This window comes from Panthera uncia (genome assembly GCF_023721935.1).
Source record: "Panthera uncia isolate 11264 chromosome B3 unlocalized genomic scaffold, Puncia_PCG_1.0 HiC_scaffold_1, whole genome shotgun sequence".
In the NCBI taxonomy this organism is placed as follows: Eukaryota; Metazoa; Chordata; class Mammalia; order Carnivora; family Felidae; genus Panthera; species Panthera uncia.
In genome coordinates, this window is record NW_026057582.1 from 8,851,048 (window position 1) to 8,874,312 (window position 23,265).

General features: G+C 55.4%; 1 protein-coding gene across 2 annotated transcripts in view; it reads left to right on the top strand.

The window, feature by feature from the left end:
• The window catches only part of SYNE3 (spectrin repeat containing nuclear envelope family member 3), a 99,187-nt gene extending 88,432 nt beyond the window's left edge, over positions 1–10,755 (top strand). For both annotated transcript variants that reach the window (XM_049612214.1, XM_049612213.1), the window contains one exon: positions 562–10,755. In XM_049612214.1, coding sequence (XP_049468171.1) covers positions 562–762 — 201 coding nt within the window. In that variant the 3' untranslated portion in view covers positions 763–10,755. The remainder of the gene's footprint in view (positions 1–561) is intronic.
• The last annotated feature ends 12,510 nt before the right edge of the window (positions 10,756–23,265 follow it).

Consider the following 23,265-nt stretch of genomic DNA (forward strand, 5'->3'; position numbering starts at 1 on the left):
GGCATTTGGACCTGGGAGTCTGGCCCTCGGGTGATACTGGTGGCTTGGATGGTGAAGAGGGTGGAGGAGAAGGAGGAGGAGGAGGGAGCGATGGTGAAGAGCACGGTGGTGATGACCCTGACTTAGGTAGGGATCGTGTGAGTGATCGTACTAATCGTGGCCGCAGCCTTGGTCACCTGCTGTATCTCCCGTAATCCTCAGAAAGACCCTGTCAGGTAGGTACCGTTTCCCCCCCCCCCCCCCCCCCGCTTAGAGATGAGAAGTTTGAGCTTTGGAGGACTTGAGTGACCTTCTCAAGATTTACGGCCGGGGCTCTCACACGCCCGGCGAGGATTTATGTAAGAACAGGCAAAGCCCGGAGCTCTGTGTTTTTTCCCTACCCTTCCTGCCTTGAATGGTTTGAGCAAACCAGACACCTTGGTTTCTGGCGAAACCGACCTTAGCCCCACTTGACAGTCGGGAAGACTGAGACCGGTACGGCCGGCTTGCCCTCCCCTCCCGCTCAGAGCCCCCCTCCCCCCCGCCCCGAGCGCACTCACACGTCCTGCTTTGGTTCCGCAGGCTCCGCGGTGGCGAGGACTCGGGCCCCTCTTCCGGAAGGTGTGCCGTGTGGCTCTCCCCCTGCAGCTGCTGTTCCTGCTGTTCCTGCTGCTGCTGTTCCTGCTTCCGGTCGGGGAAGAGAACCGCAGCTGCACGCTGGCCAACAACTTCGCCCGCTCCTTCAAGTTCATGCTGCGCTACGATGGCCCCCCGCCCACCTAACCCGCCGGGCCACGCAGGTGACTCTCTCCTCCGGCCCTCCATCCGCCCCGGGGCTCCTTCCGAGGGGGCCCAGGAAACTGGAAGCAGAGGCAAGCTGCGACCGGCACAGCTGCCTCGGTGTAAATACTGCATTGATGCCCCCCAAACAAAACCACTTTTTATATGGTGTCGTCTTAGCCTGTTTATCCTAAAGGTGCCCTATGTGCGACTAGGGAGTGATGCATAGAATGTTTATATCCTCTGTGTGTAGACACGCTCAGTCCGTATAGTTTCACGTATGGCGTCTATTTGTGGGTGGGAAGGTTCCTAGCAGCTTGCGGGTCCTGTGGGATTTTTGCCTGGGTCTGCGGCAGCCCCCCCCCCCCCCCCCCCCCCCGCCCTGGGGAGCGAGAACTGGAACGTGTCGCTTTTCTGGCAACCGCTTAGCGGGAAGCCACGTCCCAACCCCAGATGCTAGTGGAGAGGTCCCTGAGCTGTCAACACAGAGGAGCAACACCAGCCCTCACTCAGCTCAGTCGCTCTCGCTCTAGACACTGAGAACAAAATGACAGCGGGTTAGATGCTGTGGGTCAGAAGCGTAAGGGTGATGCTTGAAGGCAGGGCCGGTGACGGCAGCGAAAAGTGACGAGTGATAGCGTGCTATCCCTGAAGGAAAAGAAAGATGACAAGCAGGACCCAGGACTATACCAGCTCACAGAATTTTGGGCACCCTGTGCAGCGGCGGGGGGGGGGGGGGGGTGCTCCCCCCCGCCCCTCCACCTCTTGGTCTCTGATGGCCCAGAGCAATGCAGAAGGCCGTGGCCGTGACCCTGATCTGCAGGTCTGGTTAGAGCATGCTCCCTGTGTTCTGGGAAAGGAGAAGGGAAGGAGGGAAACTTCCTTGCCAAGGTCTTCATTCAGAATGGGGAGCACGCTGTGCCAGGGAAGTGTGTCCTTCCGTCCCTCTTGGGCTGTTTTCCACTGTCTACGACTCCAGCTGAAGGGTCAGAGGGGGGGAGCACGTGGCCCTCCAGGGACCAGGGATCGAGGGTCCAAGACAGAGATGAGAGATGGGCGTTGGAGCTCAGCCTGTCTAGGGGTCTCTGCCTCTTCCTCCCTGGAGAACCGACTTCGGAGGGAGGTGGGTCTTCTGGGCTGAGAGTGTCCCACACGTGTCCTCACAAGGGGACCCGAACGAGGCTGCCTGTGGGCACCCCCAGGAGAGGGCCCCCCCGCAGACCGGATGCGGGGCCCTGAGGCCAGAAACGTGTCCTTTCCTCCTGAGCGCATTATAACTGGATCGCAGTTTCCCTAAATCAACAAAAACACTAAGTTTCCTTTTGGAAAACGCCTAGTGGCCCCTCTTTACAAACTGATTTTGTCCCTTCACCTACAAGTAGTAGGCCGAGAGGGGATCCTGCAGGCCTTTGGAATCATGAAGTGTCCAGCCTCAGAAACGCCCTGCAGAGAGGGAAACGGAGGACCCAGGAGGGTCCTGACTGCCGGCACCAAGCCCCGCCCCCCAGCGCTCCGGCAAACACGGCCCCTCCCTCTGCAGAACCCAGGCCCCCCAGGCCCCCCACCCCCGGACTGGGCCAAGCTGGACATTCCCAGGGCAGGAAAACGCAGCTGCGGAGAAGTTCGCACTCAGAAAGCACACTTTTCTCCAGATACTAGGAGGCGGAGCCACTAGACGGGTCCCCGCAGGCGACCACTGCCCTGGAAAATCAGGGCTGCCGTGGCCGAGCCCAGGTGCTCCCCGGGCCGTGCGGGTCCGGCGCTGGAAGGTCAGACTGTGGCCGGGCCTTCGAGCATCTCCGACTCTCCCACTTGGCGGGGGAGGAGGCTGAGGCCCCGAGAGGGGAGGAACTTGCCCAAGACCACACAGCGAGAGGCGGGCGCCCCGAAGCCCCGGCTCACCGTAGGGTGACCTGTCGCGTCGGTAACCGTGCTGCGTGTAGCCCGCGTCCCCGGGCAGAAAAACTGCATGCAATACGCAGGCCGGGGGGTGGGAACGTCTGTACGTATTTTTTAAATTTTGATAACGAGGCCCTAGAGCCTGCTTGTTTGCATCACTTTTTTAAAAAAGAGAATGGGTATTTTTATTACTTTCATATAAATACAGTTGTGAAATAGCCCACGTACTGGTGCTTTTCACGTGTAATCTCTCCTGCTTACAGTGGATGCAGACGGTTAGGATTTGTAGGACTTTTTAGCTTCCTGCACAACAACTACAAAGAGCTTTAAAGTGCCGTGTGAGAAGGGTGCCCAGTGGGACCCGCGTGTGTTTGTTCTTCCTCCAGCCCCAGAGTGAGAGTCGTGGAGACACGTGCGAAGATCACCGCCTGGCCCACCAGCTAGTGTGTGTGTGTGTGTGTGTGTGTGTGTGTGTGTGAAAGAGACAGAAGAAGAGGGAGAGAAGGAAGGAGGGGGGTATGGGAGGGGAGAGCAGAGGGAGAAGGGAGGAGGGGAGAAGGGAGGAGAAAAGGAAGAGGGGGAGGGCAGAGGAGAAGAAGGAGGAAGAGGAGGGTGGAGGAGGGGGAGGGGGGAGTAGGAGGGGAGAGAGGAGAACGCAGTATGATCGCGGTGCTGGTCGCCCTCCTCGGCTGCCTCCCGCCCCTGCCCTTCCTCTTAGTCTGACCTCCTTGCAGACCGGCCCATACAGGCCCCGAGGGTGTTTCTAAAGAAGCCAGACGAGGGGTGGGATGTGCAGGTGCTGATGACAGAGGAGGCCCAGAGACTCAGGGAGGAGCAGAGGGGACAATGGCATCGAAACCAAGAGTGCCTTCCATTTGGTGCTTGCGGGTGCCCTGCCCCCGCGTGGGCACCGGAGAAGCCATACTTGATTTAACCCCCACAACAGCTCTTAGGGTGAGGCATGAACTTTACCTCCATTCTCCAGATGGGCAGGCTGAGACCTAAAGACAGAGACGCTTGCCCGCGCAGAGGTGGGATTCGAACCCAGGTCTGCCCTGTGCCAAGCCCACACTGGCGGGAGAGGAGGGGGGGTGGGGGCGGTTCAGGCTGGCTCTGCCAGGGCTCGGCCTTTGCAGATGGAGCTCAAGTGCCCCCTGCTCGGCAGGACGGGCCAGCTCCCACATCGGCCTCCCTGCTGCTCTCGCCCTGGGTTCTGGGAACAGTCACCCCAGGGGCACAGTCACAAGGGTCCCCTCCGGACACCTTCACAGAGGTTACTGCCTGCTGCAGAGGGAAGCAGGGCTTCCTGCCCATCTGGGGGCTGAGCCCCTCTCTGTCCACCTGCGAGGTCCAGGCATGGCGGCCGCGCGTGTGAACCCAGTGCCCAGCACAGGGTGGGGGCCTCAGCTGTGGTTGTCGAATTGCATGGAAAACCCCAGAGGCAAGCGTGTTTGGTGACCCCCCCAACCCCCCTCCCAGATACAGAGGAGATGAATCCTGCTGGATGGGACTCAGTTGTCTCTTACAACCTCTGATTTCTTTGCTTCAGGCCGCAGCAGGGACCAGGGGTCCGAGGATGTCTGTCCCTGCTGGGGGGGGGTGGGGGGGGGGAGAGTGGGGGGGATTGGCTCAGGCTGCCCGAGGGTGCGGTTGGGAGGTAATCGAATCTTCTCCCGGAGCCTGAGCCAGGGCCTGAGCCGGGGAGGCTGAGCCGCCCTGCGGAAGCTTTGGGGATGTGCCCGTGAAGCTGCCCTGGTTAGAGAGGGCGGACGGAACAGGTGAAGGAGCAGAAGACAAATGAGGGGCAAAGGCAGGAGGGGACAGAAGACCTGACGTCACCAAACTTTACACTTAAAAATGGCAAAGATAGTAAATTTCACGTTCTGTGCCTTCTGCCACAATTACAGAGGGAGCGAGGGAGGGAGGGAGGGAGGGGCGTCAGGCTGTACCTTTATAGGTCTCGACTTTTATCCGAGGACAAGGACCCGTGGCCAAGTTTTCACTCCCCAAAGACAGAATGAAAATAATGGTACTAATAAGGGCAGATGCCTGGAGGTTTTTGCGCTTCGTAGGATTTTATTTCATCTAAGTGCCGGCTCTTTATTCTCAGAGTGTATCCTTCCTCTTGTTGGGCGTCCTGTGGCCTCTAGGAACGAGGGAGGGGAGAGAACAGCTGTATCTTCCTTTAGGTACGTTTTCTGAGTCTTTAGAAGACAAAAATGGCCAACTCTCTGCTGTTTTCCCCAAATGCACTGTTCTTTCTGGAAGGACAGGAGAGCCCTGCCAGAAAAGGCTGGGAGAAGGGAGGGGTGCAGCTTGAGAAGTGCCTTGGGCTGGACTCTCAGGGAGGGAGGAAAGAGAAGCAGGAGGAGGACAGGGTGAGGGTTGGGTGCAGTTTCTTGCGACAGGGCCGAGGAGGGGCCGGGAGCCTGCCAGCTGTGGCCTTGGAGAGACGGACGGAGGGCCGTTAGCACGGCACTCCCGATGGCCGTTCGGGAGCCCGTGTCTGTCGCTTTCTGTCTGGCCAACTGGGCAGAAATGCCCTGTGCTTCTTTGCTCTTTAACTCAACGCAGCAGGTGTTCTCAAGTCCCTCGTCTGTGCCAGGCTCGTGCTGGAGAATTCAGGTCAATAAAGCCCCAGGCCCGCCCTCCAGGAGCTCACAGCCCAGGGGAGGGTTTGTGCCTTAGAAGATGCCCAACCAAGTGAAGTCCTTGCTCTTGACCTTGCCCATCTGCCCTCCCGGAGCGGGGGGGCAGACCCACCGTCACTGAAGCTGGTAGGGCACGCAGTGGGATAGCCGAGGACGTGGTCCTCGTGTGCCTTGCCGTCCCTTGGAGGTCACCGTGCCGCTGTGAGCCAACCTGAACGGAAGGGCAGGTCAGGATCAGGGTGGCAGGATGAGGAGAGGACGCAGGCACGACAGAAGGAGCCGGGAGGAGAAACGGATGGGCTGGGCTCAGGACGGAGGCGTGGTCCCTTGGGCGGTGCTTTATCTTGGAGAGGGCTTCTAGAAGTTTCCGGCGAGGCCCAGGGCTAAGGCCAGGGACGTGCAAGTGCTCAAACACTGCGTGTTTATTGTTACTTCTGTTACTGGCACAGTTACTCGTCTGCAGTCATGGGTCACGGTAAAAGTCTGCGGTTGGAGATACCAAGCTGAGAAGCCCACTCTTCCCCGCTGGAGCTTTTCCGGCTTGGTAACGTACACCAGGCATCAATTTGACCAAGAATTAGGATAATCATGCCCTCCCCACCTCCCACCCACTGTTAGTCCCTGGAGCAGGGGAACTGAGCAGCCCCCTGAGGGAGGCTGCGCCTGGGGCAGAAGGGGGCGGGGCAGAAGGGGGCAAGGGAGGGGTCCCGCGCGTCCTGAGGTGCCCACAGCTTCCTTTGAAACCTGTTACTGGAGCGGCTCTCGCTGGCAGTGGCACGGTGACCTCCAGTGAGCCTCTCGTATCCCTGGCCCAGCCAGGACGGTGCCCTAATTCTTTCTCTCGTGGGACCTCAGCCACTCCAGCGGGCCTCCCCCGACTCCGCTCCTGTTACCCAGTCTGATGGTCGCCAGGCCCGGTCAGCACCACGGAGAGGTGGCGAGGCCGTGAGCTGTGAGCTCAGCACAGGCCCAGCACTACCTACGTGGACTTCTCTTACTGCATCCATGGCAGACATTGAGAGTTGATCACCGAGCCGTTCCCCTCCCCCTGTCTATCCTGCACAGACCTCACAGTCCTTCTGGAAACCACCCAGGCAGCTGCTGCCAATCAATCCTATTTGTCATGTGAAAAATGCCTGTTTGACCTCCTTGTCCCTGATACCAGCCCCCCTCAGCAAACTCTCAACTCTGGCCTCCACCCCCCCCCCCCTTTTTTAAATTTTAAAATTAGGACGTTCTCAGGGCGCCTGGGTGGCTCAGCCCGTTAAGCGTCCGACTCTTGGTCTCGGCTCAGGTCATGATCTCACGATTCGGGAGATCGAGCCCCGCATGGGGCTCTGTGCTGACAGCTCAGAGCCCCCTTGGGATTCTCTCCTCTCTCTCTCCGTCTCTCAAAAATGAAATAAACGTAAAAAAATATTAAAAGCAAAATAAAATTAGGACGTTTCCAATCAAAAATCTCTCTCCTTAGTTTCATACATGGGGGATACAAGGTAACCCCAGAGAGCAGATCATGGGGAGGAATTACCGCATAGAACTTTTAGGGGAAACAAAATGGAGGAGAAAATGTGAAATTGCCTGTTTTTTGTTTTTTTTTTTAGGCTGTCAGAGGTGGGAGGGCTTTTATAGACTCTCTTATTCCAACCTGTGCCCATTTTACAGATGAGGAGGCTGAGGTCCCGACAGCTCCTGTTCACCCAGTGATGCAGGGGGTGAGTTAGTTGTACAGGTGGGGAGAGGGCTCCCCGCATCAGGTGACAGAGTGCGCAGGGCTGGACAGGGTGCAGAGGGAGTTCTGCTGTTAATAGCCGGGTGACCTTGGGCGACTTCCCTGCCACCGTCCTTGCAACCACAAAAGGGGAAGTTGGCCCTGGAATCCCCCGTGCTGCCTGAGATGTTAGATACTCTCAGAAGATGGTGAAGGGCTCCTGTGTGAAGGGAAATCTCGAGATTCAGCCCCACGTAGCAGAATCCCTCCTGCTCTGACGTAAACAACCAGGGACTTTGCTTTTCCCTGAGCCTGAGAAATCTAGAGCCAGGCAGCCTTGGCAGCTGCCAAGGTTTCTGCAGCTCTCTCCCTTACCTCGAGGTTACCTCATGGCCCTAGGTGCTTGCGCTACCTCCGACGTCGCGTCTGCATTCCAGGCAGGAAGACGGCGAACGGGCTCCCGAACCGGCCGTCGTGGCCCTCGTTTTCCTCCCCTTTCCCAGAAGCCCCACCCACAGACTGCTGCTGCCCCCTCATTGGCCAGACTGTGTCACGTGGTTCCTCTCCATCCGCGAGGAATCCGGAGACATGCCCCACCCCCCCCACCCCCCCGACAAAACGGGCGTCTCTTAGCAAGAAAGAGGATGGAGTGGATTCAGGTGGCCCTTAGGTGCCTGTGCCTGTGATATGTGGACCCTCTCTGTCTTGGTCTCCAGCTCCATCAGCAGAGCTTGGAGGACATCGGTCAGTAGAGTGAGAGCATGACGCGCCGCCACGCGCCCGCCACCGCCCGCCACCTGCGCCACCAGGTGGCAGGGCTCCCTGGGTCCATGAAGCCCTTCCCTTCCCCAAGGCGTTCCTTCCACACCGAGGGCGCTGCCAGGCCCACCTTTTTGTAAGACCTGGGACAGGCACATAAGTCAGGTGCCCCTGCCTGGCCACAGCGAGCAGAGACAGCCCCTCCCCTGTCCCGGCCCCAGGGCTACGCTTTTTAACACCTTTGTGTTTGGAATTAGCCTAGAAAATTCATATTTGCTTTAATTTCTTCCGGAACGTGAGTTTACTCCTGGGTGCAAATCCTGGAAAGAGGGGCCCTCTGGGCTTTTCCTGGGCGGCCCCCCACTTTCTGGAAGATCAGAAAAGTGCAGGGATGCAGCCACAGGTGGCTCCCATCATGGGGCTGACAGAGCAAACGGGTGCCTCCAGCAGAGGGAAGATTCAAAGGACTCACACCAGCCGTCCTTGCTCCCTCGGTTTCAATTGCAAGATGAATGCCTTCTGTCTGTCTCCAAAGCGAGAAGGAGGAGGAATTTGTTTTTAAAAGGGAATTAAAAAATCAAACCTTGCTGTCTAAAAACAGATCTTCCAACAGAGCACCCAGAGCTTTAGAGAACAGTCAGCCAATTCAGCATCCCCCCCCCCCCCAACCTCCGTTGGTTGTCATGGTAACATACCAGCGCTCACTGGTTGGTACCCAACCACCTTGTCCAGACGGGACAGTGATCATACAGAGGGATCTGTTTCCCCAAAGGATCCGGGCTTCCTTTCCAGGATGCTTACTTCCAAGGTCAGCAATCAGGCTGTAGGCCTCCAGCCCCTCTTCCTGTTCTGATGCAAGGGGAGGGAAGAAACCTCAATTCAGAGCCTACAAGATGTCGCTGGCTTCTTTTTTATTTAAAAAAAAAAAAATTCTTTTTCTAATGTTTATTTATTTTTGAGACAGAGACAGAGCATGAGCAGGGGGAGGGGCAGAGACAGAGGGAGACACAGAATCCGAAGCAGCTCCAGGCTCCGAGCTGTCGGCACAGAGCCCCACGTGGGACTCGAACTCGTCACCTGTGAGAACATGACCTGAGCCGAAGTCGGACGCTCAACAGACTGAGCCACGCAGATGCCCCAGCCCTGACTCCTTCTAAATGCCTGTGTGAGGGTTATGATCCTGTTGAAAGCAGAGCCCGGGGCGGGGGCGGGGGGGGGGTGGTTAGCAGCTTGCCTACAAGCAACCAGAGAGTGGCCCCTTTGGGACTTGAACTCAGGAGTGAGGGGGTCCAGGCCTCTCCATGGAACTTCAGCCTCAGCTACCTTTCTTCTCTCGGTGGCCCCGGGCTGCCGCTGCCGTGGCGGCCGGTTGGCTCGTTGAGGGTGACGCTCCAGAGCAGGGCTGCAGGGCTTTCCCCCATGCCCGCCCCCTCCATGGAATCCTGAACCTCCCACCGGCATCAGGAACTGGGAACAGCAGCATGGGTGCCAGAGGTTGGGGACAAAGAACGGCAACAGGCCACCTCTCACAGGGCGGGTGGGGGACAGAGTGGGCGGGTGTCATTGCCTGTAAAGCTGCTTTGATTTCTTCTCCTGGAGAAAAAAAAGAGGCATTTTCTCTCTAGGGGCAGAGGCCATGCATGTTCTAGAAGTTTCATTGGCAAGGAAGAAATGGACAGAGGAAGTTGTGTGTGTGTGTGTGTGTGTGTGTGTGTGCGTGTGTGTGTGCGCGCACTGTATACGCACACAAGGCCCAGAAGCAGAGGGGGCAGCCTGGCTCTCAGCCCTGGGCTTCTGGAAAATAGACACACCAACAGGGTCTGGCATCCTCAGGATGACCATGCTGGACCCAGGACATTTCCCCTGAGAACAGCATTTTATGCTTCTCACTGAAGTAGCTGTTTGTCCCCCTGTCATTCTCCACACAAAAGGGAATGTCAGTCGACCCCCGGGATTCTCTGCCATCTGGAAATTTCCATAAGCTGGTCTGGAAATGATGCTCTCTCTTTTTTTCTCGAGACAGCATACAACCAGCTCGTGAAGAAGGACTTAGCTCAACGGGTCCTAGATTCCTTCACATCTCTCTTTGCTCTGCATGTCTGTCTGTGTCTTTGTGTTTTAGAAGCCACTGGTGTTCGTAGAATTTGTTGGGTACCTAAGGTGCCAGAGGCAGGAAAAAGGCAAGTTTCCAGGGTCAGCTTTGGAGGAATGAAAACTTTGCAAGCCCATTTCAAGTCCAAGAGACCAATCCTCTTGTGCCAAAGCATGTGAGCCTGATGGGTTTGTTAGTTTGCCTTGTCCTCTCTCCCAAGGGAGGGCTCGGGAACCAGAGGGGTCCAGGCTTCTGCGGAACCCCACCTGGAGGCGTCAGCCACATTCCTGCCCTCTCTCTACCCTCAGCCGAGTCCAAAGAGTGACTGGCTGTTTACACCGCTGGTCTGGTCTGGTTGACGCAGGCGACGGTCCAGTGGAATAGGTATGTGTGTGTGTGTGTGTGTGTGTGTGTGTGTAGATGCCACATAAGTGGGTTTTGGCGTCGAAAGCAAACTTCAGTGTTTAAAATGTTCTGTTATGTAAACAGTATTCACAGGGACCATATCCACTCCCGTCATACTAGTCGTGATTGTCAAACATGCGTTTGCAATAAATTAAGCTTTCTGGGAAGGCAAGCAGTAACAGAGCCAAATGAGTGTCCTGGAACATGTGTGTTTTATCTCGGTTCATATCAAGTCCACGACCAGCCCAGAGCCTTCCCCGCTCAGGAGGGAGGGAGGGAGGGAGGGATTCATGGGTTCTTCTAGCTTCTCAGTGCTATGGTTTCAAAGTCACCTTGAAGTTTACAGCCCCTTTCTGTGGCTGGAGTTGGAAGTAGCCGTGTTCTCAAAGACGGCTGGATGTTTTTGTTGTTGCTTTTTTTGCGTTTAAAACTGTATCTGCTTTATGTCTGGAAATAAAAAAATCTCTATTTTGGTCTATGAAGCATCGTGTGGTTCGGAAAATCTTTTTTTTCTGGAGTCAAGGGGTTTTGTCTGAAGAGGTTACGAGGAGAAAGAGGGTATGTGGCTAAGGCTGACTGATTTTTAAATTCTGGCCTCCAGGCAGCAGCAACGCCTGGTTTATGCAGAGGTTGAACTCAGGGTGATAGCGGTTCTCAGCTCCTCGGAAACGTCAGGATCACCTGGGAAGCATCTTCAAAGTCATTGCCGGCATCTCCCCAGACCTTGTGGGCTGCAATCTGGAGGGTAGACCGAGTGGAGTTTGAAAATTCCAAATGCGCTCTGAGTAGACAGACGGCCCCAAACAGAGGCAGGCACCAGGCAGATAACAGAAGGCCCTTGGATCAAAGCCCCACTTTGATGGTTTGTTTAACAAACCGTTCTTAGGTCTGAGAATCTGCTTTCCAAAGCCACAGGGTTTTGGAAGCTGTACCCAGAGAGGGCAGAGGTACAAGAGAAGGGGGGATACCATCCCATGTTCGAGGAGAGGTCTAAGAAACCAGCCGCGAACCCCAGACCCACCGCCTGTCAATCAAGTCTCCTGGCAATGGCCCTGGCTTGCCAGGGGAAATGTGTGTCCAGAATCTTCCGCTCCCAAAGTGTATGTACTTCAGTTTCGAACACTTGCCATGAGGTTTTAAAATAGAAAGGCTTGGACTCTTGCATTATTTATCCGCCCATTCCCAAATTTTACAAATCTGTTATTTTAATAACGCACGCAATCCTTTTCCTACTCTGTTCTCTGAAGACACCCTCATCGCTTATTAAGAAGAGAGAGACAAGGACCTCTCAGGTGAGAAAAACGTGTCTTTAATCCCTCACCCTTAAGTGACTGGTAAAAGGGAGAGACCGGGTTTTAGACTCTGGGTAAAACTAAGTGGTATCCAGAATTGTGAGTGCGAAGGACTTGGAACCTTCTGGATGCAGGAGCCGGTTCCCTGGCACGTGCCCTTGGAGTCCAACACCATTCCCGTGGCTGAGCCTCGGATGGGAGAGTCCGTTCTGTTAGGAGGGGGTCCTCGGCTTCCACAGGTCAGCCTTAACGGCAGGTGAGACCGCGGAGTCCTCGGTGCCCCAGCTGGTCGCTTCTCGGTGTCAAAGGGCAGAACAACTCTCCGCCATCAGCCCGTAACAAGAGTAGTGCTTGTTCGTTATAAGGAATTCACTTCCAGAAGTGAGTCCGGGGGCACCTGGGTGGCTCAGGCGGTTGAGCGTCCGACTTCAACTCAGGTCCTGCTCTCACGGTTGGTGAGTTCGAGCCCCGCATCGGGCTCGCCGCTGTCAGCGCACAGCCTGCTTGGGATTCTCTGTCTCCCTCTCTCTCTGCCCCTCCCCTGCTCATGCTGTCCCCCAAATAAATAAATATTACAAGAAAAAGAAGAAAGACGTGAGTCCGCCAGCTATCTTGGGACCTACTGGCTAACGTCTTAAGGGTAGTCCCCGAAGCCCTCGTGACTCTTGTGACCTGGGGTCAGGGGGCTCCTCGACTCCTGATTAACCGTCTCCCAAAACAAAACAAAAGACAGAACCTCGTCCGCTGGGACACTCTACCCTTGAGGTGTATGGAGGTCATGGGGTCGGCCCTACGTAGCTAATTTTAAAAAGCTTTAATCTGCGTAACGTGAAGGTAGGCCGGGCGTCACGTAGAGTGACTGTGTGCTGTTTCTAGCGACCCGGGGTTGGGAACTTCGGCATTAAAACATCGCTTCGGTGGGAAAACTACAGTTTCTAAATCTTTACGGAGCTCTCATACTCCTGACTGGGTGATTAAGTCATTTTTATGACTATGTGATTTTCCACTCCCCCCTCCACCCCCCACCCCCCCACCAGCCCTAGCCATGGAAGTAATTATCTTACCTCTGTTTTCATCTGAGGCTTCCCAGCCCGGCCGTGACATGTTTAATTGGAGAGATTCATCATCTTTCGTGGAAACCCCTTGGTGAGACGCTATTCAGCTACTTGGCCTTGGCCTTTCCTGTCACCGTCTGGCCGGCTCTGGCTCCCAACCGCTCCTGCGGTGACCTTTCGCCACCCTGCTTCCCTCGATTACGCTTCAAGGGGAGCGCCCCCGGCCCGCTCCGGGTTTCCGTCGTGGGGATCCTGGATTGCCGTCGCGCTTTGGCGTGCGTCCTGGTCGGTCCCTGCTTCCAGCTCCTCCTCGGTCTTCGACGTGGCCTTCTGCTAATTTCTAACAGGAGGCCTCTGCTACCAACAGACAGCAAGGGAAATTGCTCCAAATTGTCCCGCGACAGTCTCTCTCCATCGCGAGTGTGGGTTTCCCGTCCTTGACCATGTGCAAATAATTGAGGCCCTTTTGCTTTGGAATAAGGTGATGGCATGACAAAAAGAGAAGTTAAAAAAAGAAAAGAAAAAAGCAAGCTCCTTGCGATTGGGCGTCCTGGATCACATCCTGGAACGGTAAAGGGACATTAGTGGAAAACTCAATGGAACACAAATGAAGTCTGTGGTTTCCTGAATAATGTCACGCCGGTGTTCGTGTCGTGGTTTTGACGAGAGTCCCACGGTTCCGTGAGCAGTTTGCATCAGAGGAGACCCGGTGACGGGATCTTGGTGCTATCTTGGCACCTTCTCTAAAATTATCCCAAGGAAACGTTTTATTTATTTATTTATTTATTTATTTATTTTAAGTAGAGACTTTTATGGCCCTGGGGAAAAGGTGAGAGTTCTCTCTTGCCTCTAAATTGCTCCCTTAAAAACGGGCTTGGATCTGTCCTGGGAACAGGCTTGGAGTCAGCCCCATCCACGTTTGCCTCCCAGTCACCGCGTCTCCAAGGTAGCAACCTTGGGAAAGTTCTCCAGTCTTCTTGAATGATACCACAAAGGGATATGGTCGGGAGCGAAAGCAGCCAGTATGCCCAGCGCTTGGCACGTAGCGAACACTGAGCCGGTGTTCTGGTCCCCTCCCAGCCGCCTCCTCGGCCGCGCTCAGCACGTTCGGAAGACGCGTCTTGTTTCAGCCCTCTGAACCTGGGGTTTGTAGGCTACGTTGGCCGACCCCAAAGTACGGCCTTGCAACTGCTACCAGGGGTCTGCGGCGTCCCCTACGCGCTTCGCAAGTGTCCCGGGGATCCTCGTTGAGCAGGGGGCTTCTGGAATCAGCCAGGGGTCAGTTGCAGACAACGGAAGCCACTCTAGCCCGTTTAAGGAGAGAAAGATTAATTACAGGGTGTTGGGTGGCTCACAAAATTGCTGGCAGGGTTGAAGGAGTCGACCTCTAGTCTGAGATTCCAGAAATAAGCCCAGCCTGAGGACCACTCTGGCCTCTTCCCTGGCGGAGACAAGAGGCAGCCACCACGTTAAGAAGCTGCCAAGCCAGGAAGCCGCCGCGGTTGCCTGAAGACTCTTGTTGTCTCCCCCGGTCACTCACAGCAGCCACCCAGGTGCCCCGCGTCAGGCCGTCTCATGGGCCTCCCTTCCATACCGCGTATCGCGGCAGGAGAACCTGAGCGGGCAAAGCCTGAATAAGGTCACATCCAGGGCCCGGCAGCAAAGGAGTCTAGAAATGTCGTTTTAGCTTTTTACCCTCTCTGCATCACAGGAGGGCGTCTTGCAAGGGGTTTACTGGGTGATGAACCGAGCACCCCACAATCCACGCCTTTGGATGCTTAATATTCACGCGCACCCCTGTTTCCCCATCTAAACCTCCAAATGAAAACAGCAGCAGAAACGCTCAGCTCCCACGCTGTGCAATGCGCCTCCCGCTCGTACAAACAGGTGCACGCTTAGCGACACGTCTTACTAGTCAGTATATCCATTTCCGTGCTCCGTGAGTTTCCCTCGGGTTCATTCGCAGTCTTAACTTGATAGCCTGAAGTCTGTGAACGAAAAGCACACGGTTAACGACCCAGTCCCCGCCACCACGCCCACGTTGTCCATGAACAGGCACCGGAGTGGCTGGAAAGAGGCCGTGTGATTGCCCAGTTGACTCTCAGGAGCCTCCTTTGTATAGATGGGCTTTTGGTGAGCAGACAGCCCCACGTAGCCTGGCACCCGAGATCTACTCCAAGAGGACTACCCACAAACCTCTCCTTCAAACTTCCTTGTCATCCGTCTCTAACCTTGAACTTTTCAAGCCCTTGACCATCCTTAAGTCAAGAATGTTTAAGTAAAGAATATTTCTGAGCTCCTACTGTATGTCAGGCATGAACAAAATGGTGAAGGAGAGCAAACCCAGGCTCCTGCCTTCATGGAGCCTCCTTCCTGGAGCTGGTCGCTGCCCACCAGTCCACGTAGATCTGTACTCCCAGTCACTTCTGTTATCGGGCAAAATGGATTACCAATGGACAGCTCAAAGCTGGCCCCTGGGGGGACTTCCCTTCCCCTTGCCTTTCATCACCGGCCTTCAGGAGGACTTTGATCCCATAGCACTGAACTTCTGGCTGGTTCTGTCATATCATCCAAGGCCAGGTGGAAACTCAGGCTCAGAGTCTTTACCTCTAAGACAAGGGTCATGGAGCCTCAGGGTGAGGCCATGGGGCAGGCGGAGGGGTTGGGGACTGTGCAGCAGGTGTGGGTGACCTGGAGTGTGAATCACCAGGTGACCAAATGAGAGAACCGGCAAAGACTTCAGGCCTGGACACTCAGCCAGAACTGGACACGCCACTGGGATCAGGCTGTGTGGGGTTCCCGCCCATGGAAAGGCTGCACAGGCAGATGGTGAGGTCCTCTTGGCCGCCATGACTCCTGACCACTTGAGCACTGCCCTCGCCGTGGACTTCTCTCCATCCACCCCTCCTGGTGCTGCTGGGAGACGCTTCTCTGACAACATCTGGGACTCCGACATGCCCCTGCCCCGCCAAAGCCGATTTGTGACCATTGGTTTGCCCCTTCTCCCCCTCCATCTCTCTTTCTTTGATATCTACCTGCTCTGTTCTCTCATTCCCTGGCCTTGGCTCTCTTGCGTCTCTCCAGTTTCTGGTTCCATCACTTGAGACCTATCTGTTTTGATGTTTCCATCCTCTAGGACTGGGCTGGCCTGCAGGTCATATCCAGCTGCCACCTGTTTTTGTGTAGCCCAAGATGACCAACAGGATTTAAACATTTTTTAAATGGTTCCATGTTTAAGTGATCACGTATTAGGGGCGCCTGGGTGGCTCAGTCGGTTGAGCGTCCGACTTCGGCTCAGGTCATGATCTCGCGGTCCGTGAGTTCGAGCCCCGCGTCGGGCTCTGTGCTGTGAGCTCAGAGCCTGGAGCCTGCTTCTTTGGATTCTGTGTCTCCCTGCCTCTTGGCTCCTCCCCTGCTCACTCTCTGTCTCTCTCAAAAATAAATACACTTTAAAAATTTTTTTTAAAAAAAATGATCACATATTAGGTGGTCATATAAGTACGTACATTACATCTTCAGTTTTGCCTCTTAGCCTATAAAGGCCTAAACCATTTCCTACAGGGCCCTTTCGAGAAGCATTTGTCAGACCCTGCTCAGGGCTGTCGCCTGCACAACTTCCGGCCCAGCCACCCCTTGTATCCAAGCTCTTCACCCCTGGATCCCAGCCAGGTCCTTCTGGAAGACCAGCTCCCTGCAGGCGGGCCCTGACCCCCCTGAAGGGGGCCCAGGCAGAAAGAACATCGGACTGGGTGTCAGGAGAAATTGCTTCCAGTCCCAGCGGTGGCCACCAGCTCCCTCTGTGTCTCTAGGTAACTCGAGGGCCCCCTCTGCCTCTGAGCCCCTCGCTGCCAAGCGGGGGGTGGGCCGTGAAGCGCGTTGCAGAGCTCCCAGAGCCGTGCCAATCCTCCTGAGACTGTCATCCACGTGACCACCAGGGACACACGGAGAGAGGGACACAGGCGGAGCGGAGGACTCAGGGTGCCTGTGGTTAATCCTTCATGCTGGGGCCTCCCGTGAGGAGCCCTGCAGGTGCACGTGCACACGCACACAGAGGTGCACCCCACCCCCCACAGATGCGTGCGCCTGCTTGCAACACACACTGCACACACGTGCACACGCACGTGCCCACGTCTAACACGCGTCACGTGCACAGACACACCTGCGCCCCATACGCACTCTGTGCAGACACACATCGCAGACGGACGCACACGGCCCTCCGTCCAGCCTTTGTGGCTGAGAGCCCCACCAGAGCTCAGGGGCGCATCCCTGGGGGTTCCCTCCTAGACTCTTGGCCTGACGAAGTCTCCTCGGGAACGAGAAAATGAAATTCGGGGTCATTTCTCTGTGCCGGATATTGGGCATAATTTGAGGATTACTGTGGGCAAGGAAAAGAGAATGGACATTTCTCTCTCCCTCTCTCTTTCTTTCTTTTCTTTCTTTCTTTTTTTTTTAACTGAGCTTGAAAAGAAAAAGGCTGTTGTGTGGGGTAATGAGCCTTTCGGTGGGTGAGGTCAGGAGGAGGTGGGGCCCGGAAGAATCAAAGCCAGCATCTGAAGACGCAGCAAGTCTTGCCTTTTGGGGTCAGGGAAGGGGGTCAGTAATGCGGGGGCTATAAAGAAAGAGATTGCATTTAATTGAAGAAACATCTTCTTACAATCATGTTTTGGCTGCAAGGCATGGCCGACCCTGACCAAAGGCCCAGGGGGCCGAACACAGAATGTGTATAATCTGGGATGCCAGAACACCTCCCACAAGCAACATGTATCAAAACCCGAGTTTATGCAGGAGTTGGGGGGGAGCCAGGGAGGGAGCCATTTGTTTTATGAGTAATGCATTCGAGGCGTAATACCCTGATAACGCAATATTCACAGTTTGCTAGGCACTTCCACCGACATTATTTCCTTTGGTTCTCACAATAGATGTCAAGGGCACTATTGTATCTAACCCTCAAGACTATGTCTTGGGTACGGAAGAAAGAAAGGAGAAGAAAGGCCTCAAGGTGCAGAATACAGCAGGGCTGGAGAATGTTGAACCAAATCACTCAGTCCAGAGGTACCGGATAGGTTCACCTGGATGACTGCCCCAAAGCCCTGGGTTGAAGACCCTGAGGCTTGAATAAGCAAAGAGCTCCAAGATCCCTGGGTGACCACCATGGCCGTGGTGGTGGTGGTGGGGGGGGGGGTGCATATTTGGATTCCTTCCCTTTACCTTATTTGTCTCGTAAAGGGAGAGGATTGCTCTCGAGCTGGGTTTACGAATTCCCATGCTCACAGAACCCAGGTAGGAAACACAAATGAGAGACTTGGTCACTTGCAAAAACATTATGGAAAAAGGTTTGGGGGCCCTGTCAGTCGTTGCCAGGTGGGTGTGGGCGCTCTGGGTCATACGTCTGACAGTTTCTAGATCACACAAGATTTCAGATTTTAATGTTGAGAGAAAGTCTTTTACGTGGCAACTAATTTGAATAATTAAAAAATACCTGTGCCGTGTGTGTGTGTGTGTGTGTGTGTGTGTGTCTTTAGGCTGGATGTGACCCAAAGGATTGCTTTGCATCCTTTAGTCTAAATAATCCCCCAAGTTCCTTTTGGTTCAAAATTTCTGAATTCTGGGGCACCTGGGTGGCTCAGTGAGTTAAGCATCCAACTCTTGATTTCGACTCAGGTCGTGATCTCATGGTTTGTGAGATCGAGCCCCATGTCAGGCTCTGTGCTGACAGCGCAGAGCCTGCTTGGGATTCTCTCTCACTCCCTTTCTCTCTATTCCTCCCCTGCTCTCTCTCAATAAATAAACTAAAAAAAAAAAATTTAAATTCTATGTGGGATGCAGACCCAGACACCATGCTCACATGATATGTTTCTCAGTAGAGCCATCGTTCAAACCCTGGGCACTCACCTACCTGGCCTGAGAGCAGTTTGAGTACCTACGATGTGCCATCACCAGACCTTTATACCCATTGTCTCACTCAAGCTTCACAGGGACTTCCAGCTGGCTCTCCTCGTTTTTCATGCCGCTGAAGACACAGGCTCAGAGAGGTTACAGACTTGCCCAAGGTTGCACAGCACAAAACCCAATCAAAATGTACTCCTTGGTGATTTTGCAAGCTTTCGGGTTTTGTGGGTGGAAATTCCATGACCTAATCAGCACTAGGGGACAAAGATTCTCTGAACGCTGAAAACTGCACAAAGCCGATGAGGACTTATGCCCGATGTAGCATCTAGATCCCCTGTGGCATGCCCAGTGTTCAAAAGATTGTAACTCGATCCTCTTTGATGGATAACCCAGCAGGCGTTATCAGGGCTGGGCCAGTTCTGAGGCCCCCGGGCAAGCAGTCCCTTGGCTGACTTGCAGCCCATAAGTTGTCCTAAAGGGCCGCCAGGTTTTGGCTGTTGGTAGAAGACCGGAGAGATGGAGAGGCCCTGAAAGGCAGGATCGTTCCCATCTGTTCCGCATTACGATGCTCTTAAACATTTCATGCTCTCCATTGTACCAACAAATAAAAGCAGAACTAATCTCTTTGTTTTAAGTTTCCTTGACTGGCATGGCTGGTGAGCAAGCAACATCCGTATTTTCTCACCACTGGAGGGGACTGGTTCTGCGGGAGGTTTGGAAAGAGAAAGGCTCTCACTCACGAAGCTGAGTGGGAAGTGTCCTGATGCTGATGGAGAGACAAAAATGACAGCTCCAGGGACGGGGGTGAGGAAGATGTTTTTCAGTTGTCTCAGCCATGGAGATGAGAGCCTGGGAGACAAGACTCTCTGGGGTGCACCCAGCTATCGCCCATCCATCCATCCATCCATCTGTCCATCTGTCCACCCATCCGTGCATCCACCCACGCATGCGTCCCTCCACCCGTGTGTCCACGTATCCATCTGTCCATCCGTCCCTCCACCCATCCGGCCATCCATTCTTTCGTCCCCATTGTTGGAAGGCACCCAGGAGCCAAGGGGTGCACCTGGCATCTAGAAGCTGGAAAAGGCGTGGAATGGATCCTCTCCTAGAGCCTCCGGAAGAAAGACAGCCCTGCTGACACCTCAATTTTAGCCCCATTTTTAGCCTTCTTATTAATCTTATTAAGATCATAGATCTGGGCTATTTCGAGCCACCCGGTGTGTGGCGGTTTGTTACAGCCCCAACAGGAAGCCAACACACAACCTCACGGGGTCACGGCGGGCGTCGGATGAGCTAATATTTAAAAGCACTTAGCACAGTGCCTGGCACAGAGGAAGTGCTGGGAAACCATCACGGCTCTTCTGTTATCACCACTGTCCTGATGTGCTGTGGGGGCAGGGAAATAATCAAGGAGTTTTTTTATTAAAAATGCAGGGGCACCTGGGTGGCTCAGTCGGTTGAGCGTCCGACTTCAGCTCAGGTCACGATCTCGCGGTCCGTGGGTTCGAGCCCCGCATCAGGCTCTGGGCTGACGGCTCGGAGCCCGGAGCCTGTTTCCGATTCTGTGTCTCCCTCTCTCTCTGCCCTCCCCCGTTCATGCTCTGTCTCTCTCTGTCTCAAAAATAAATCAACGTTAAAAAAAATTTTTTTTAAATGCAATGCGTGCTTATCGAAACGAACCTGGTAGACAAAGACGGTGCAATTCCATTGTTTTCTAAAACAATACCTGTGAGAGATGGGTTGATGACATTCATTGCCCCACTCCTCTCTCTATCCCCTCCCTTTCTGGGTGGGTTCCTCTGGATGGTTCTGGGCTTAGCCGGGTGACTTCGTTTGGGTTGGCAGCAAATGTGATGGTGAGCAGGGGTCTGGAAGCAAAGTGGTTAGATTTGGGGATGATTTGTCTGTACCCTTATTGCTACAAGAGACAAGCGGTCTAGAATAAAAGTCACAGTCGCTAGCAGCAACATGGACTGGGGACTTATTACATGCTGGATTCAGGGCTAAGCCCTTTGTAGACACCAGTGTTTCTTACGGAATCACTCGGGTGAGAATCACCTAGAAGCTTGTCTCAATGGCCCAGCGTCCCAGCTTAGCTTCACTCAATCAGAAGAGCTGGAGGGGCCTGAGAAACTTCATCTTACCCATCTCTCCCTTGACTCCTGGGCACCATGACCTCTGGGAACCACGAACACTCATCCTCACATGTCAGCTTCGCAGCCCGCCCGTAAGGCAGAGAGCCTCACGCCCATTTTACAGACGAGGAAAATGAGGCTCAGAGAAGTAAGTTCGCTGGTTGGAGGTGGGGCCACGACTCGCCCCCCAAGCACGGGTGATAATCAAAGACAAGCTCTCGGTCGGTCACCAAACGCTGCCCGCGGTGGCCGGGGCTGGCCCCACGAGGCTCCGCCCTCTGCCCGACGCTCCGGGGGCCGCCGCTGGTGACGCCGGGGACGCGTCGTTCTGGGCCCCCCTGAAGCTGGGCCTGCTCCAGGCAGAGGTGAGAAGTGCCAGGGGAATGATGAAGTCGGGCCTCTTCCCTGAAATGGAAATTGTTGTTAAATAAGAACATAAATATTTAATTACCCGCCGTGACTACTCTTTGCAGAACAACTTTGAGTCCAGAGTCAATAAGAACCGGGCTTAAAATAAACACAAGGCCCCGGGTGCGAGTCCCACGCCTCCCAGTGCCCTCACTCCGGGCCTGAAGAGAAGTCTTTTATTGTGTCCTCACCCGCACACGGCCCTCCCAGGTGACAAGGGGGGCCAGGTACCTGGCCGCGGCCTCTGGCACCGTTAGTGGCCCCGACGTGAAAAAATCTCACCTCTTGGCCGTGAAGGGCCCTCCCAGGACAGCCGCCCCCGCTGTGAGGGGTGTGGGGTGACAGCGCCCCCGTTCCCCAGGCCGTTGGCGGCTCCTCACTGCCCCCCAGACGGGGCGGTGTTTTCAGGGACTACGTGGAACGTTCTGTCCGTCACTCACACCCCTTCGCAGAAGCGAGGGAGCCCGTCTCTTCACGGGCCGCGAAGGCTGCGTCTCACCCCCCGCGGGGCCTTTTCCGGCCTGGGCCCCAGCCGCGTCCCCTGCTCTCAGGGGCGCTCTTGCCCACGAAGGGGTCACTGGCGACGCAGCACGTCTTGGGAGAGCCCGCCGGCATGTAAGCACTCCGTCGCCTCCTCGGAGATCTGTGTCCCCGGGGCCCTTCTGCCTCAAGACGCATTCTCCGCCTGAACTCTCTAAACACCACCGGACCTTGCAACCAATCCCGAGGACGTCTCTTCGCCCGATCTTCCCGCCTTTTGTTATTTTCGACACGTGCCCCCTACCTCTGTCGCGTCTTCCTCCGTGTTCCCTTTTGGGGGTGTTAGCCAGGACTGACACGTGTCGTTTGCCACCAAAGGCCCTCGCCGGTGGGGGCCAGCTGAGGGGCCGTTCCCGGTCCCAGGGATTGGGTCTTCGCGTCTGCCCCCCAGTCCCAAATCCGTTCAGCCTCCGGTTCCCGCTAAGCCTCAACCAGAGAGCGCTCAGCCCCGCTGCCCTGGAGACAGCGGTGGGGGGGACCTGCAGACATTTTTAGTTGTCACAGCCGGGAAGGGAGTGCGTCCGGAATCCCGTGGGTGAAGGCCGGGACGCTGCTGACACCCTACAGAGCACAGGACCAAGGACAATCACCCCTGCAAGTCAACAGTGGCCAGAGCAAGGACCTCTGCTCTATTTTCAGGTCCTGCCTGACTTTATCTGGCCCCGAATGTGAGGGTCTGACTCCTGAGCCCCCCGGCTTTGAATCGACCCTTGAGAACTTCCGTCTGCCTCCACTTAAAGCCCGCAACCCACCTTTGGGCATCCCGTGGCTCTCTGTTGATGCTGACTACTCGCCCCAGCGCCCGCCTGCTCCCCGGCACCATTGCCACATAGCGGGACATCGTCCCACCGCACACAGAGGGTCCAGCCCACGCACCTGCCCTCCCGCAGCGCCGACCTCGCCCCTCGGGCCCGACGGCACCCAGGTCTTGGTGAAGACAAGCTACCCTCACCGTGTTCCGCCAAGATGGACACCCTCCCCCCCGGGACAAGGTTTTCTGGCCCCAGGACAGTGTCCAGCTCGGGCTGGACACCCCCCACCCCGCTCCCGGCTGCACCCATTCATTTCGCAGAGGCGACCGGAGGCTCAGTTCCCTGGAGCTCCGGTGTGGGGGCGAGCCTGACGGTGGAATGAAAAAACTTGGTGACCCATGCCTAAAAATAAAAATATTATTCAATTGTCGTGTCTGACAGACAGAGCGCCTGACGCAGAAAGCAAAGCCATGGCAACTGGGTAAACACACTGGAAACCCTCTCACGTGGGTGCGTTGAAACAGATCTCAGCTGGGCCTTCTGGACACGGACGATGGACAGGCGTCTTCGCTGCTCTCTGGTTTCTGGGCTTGGAGGGGGTTGGCCGTGGGCGCGTGGGAAAGAGGAGAAAAGCGGTGGGCCCCCCTCGGCTGGTCCCGCGTATTCAGGCTTCCGCTGCCTTCTTGGGATGTCCCCTGTTCTTGGGTGGAAAGCAGCTTTGGACACGGTTTCCACTAGAATAGTGGGAACCAGGAAGATGAGAACGAATACCCCATTTTTGTCCCCAGTTAGATGCACTTTCCTTTTGTACCCCCGGGAGAGTGTGGACTCTGGACCAGACAGGATGAACGACCCCTTTGTCCCCTCCAGTACTTTCTTGCCTCCAGGCCTTGCTTCTGCTAAACGCCTCACCCAAAACGC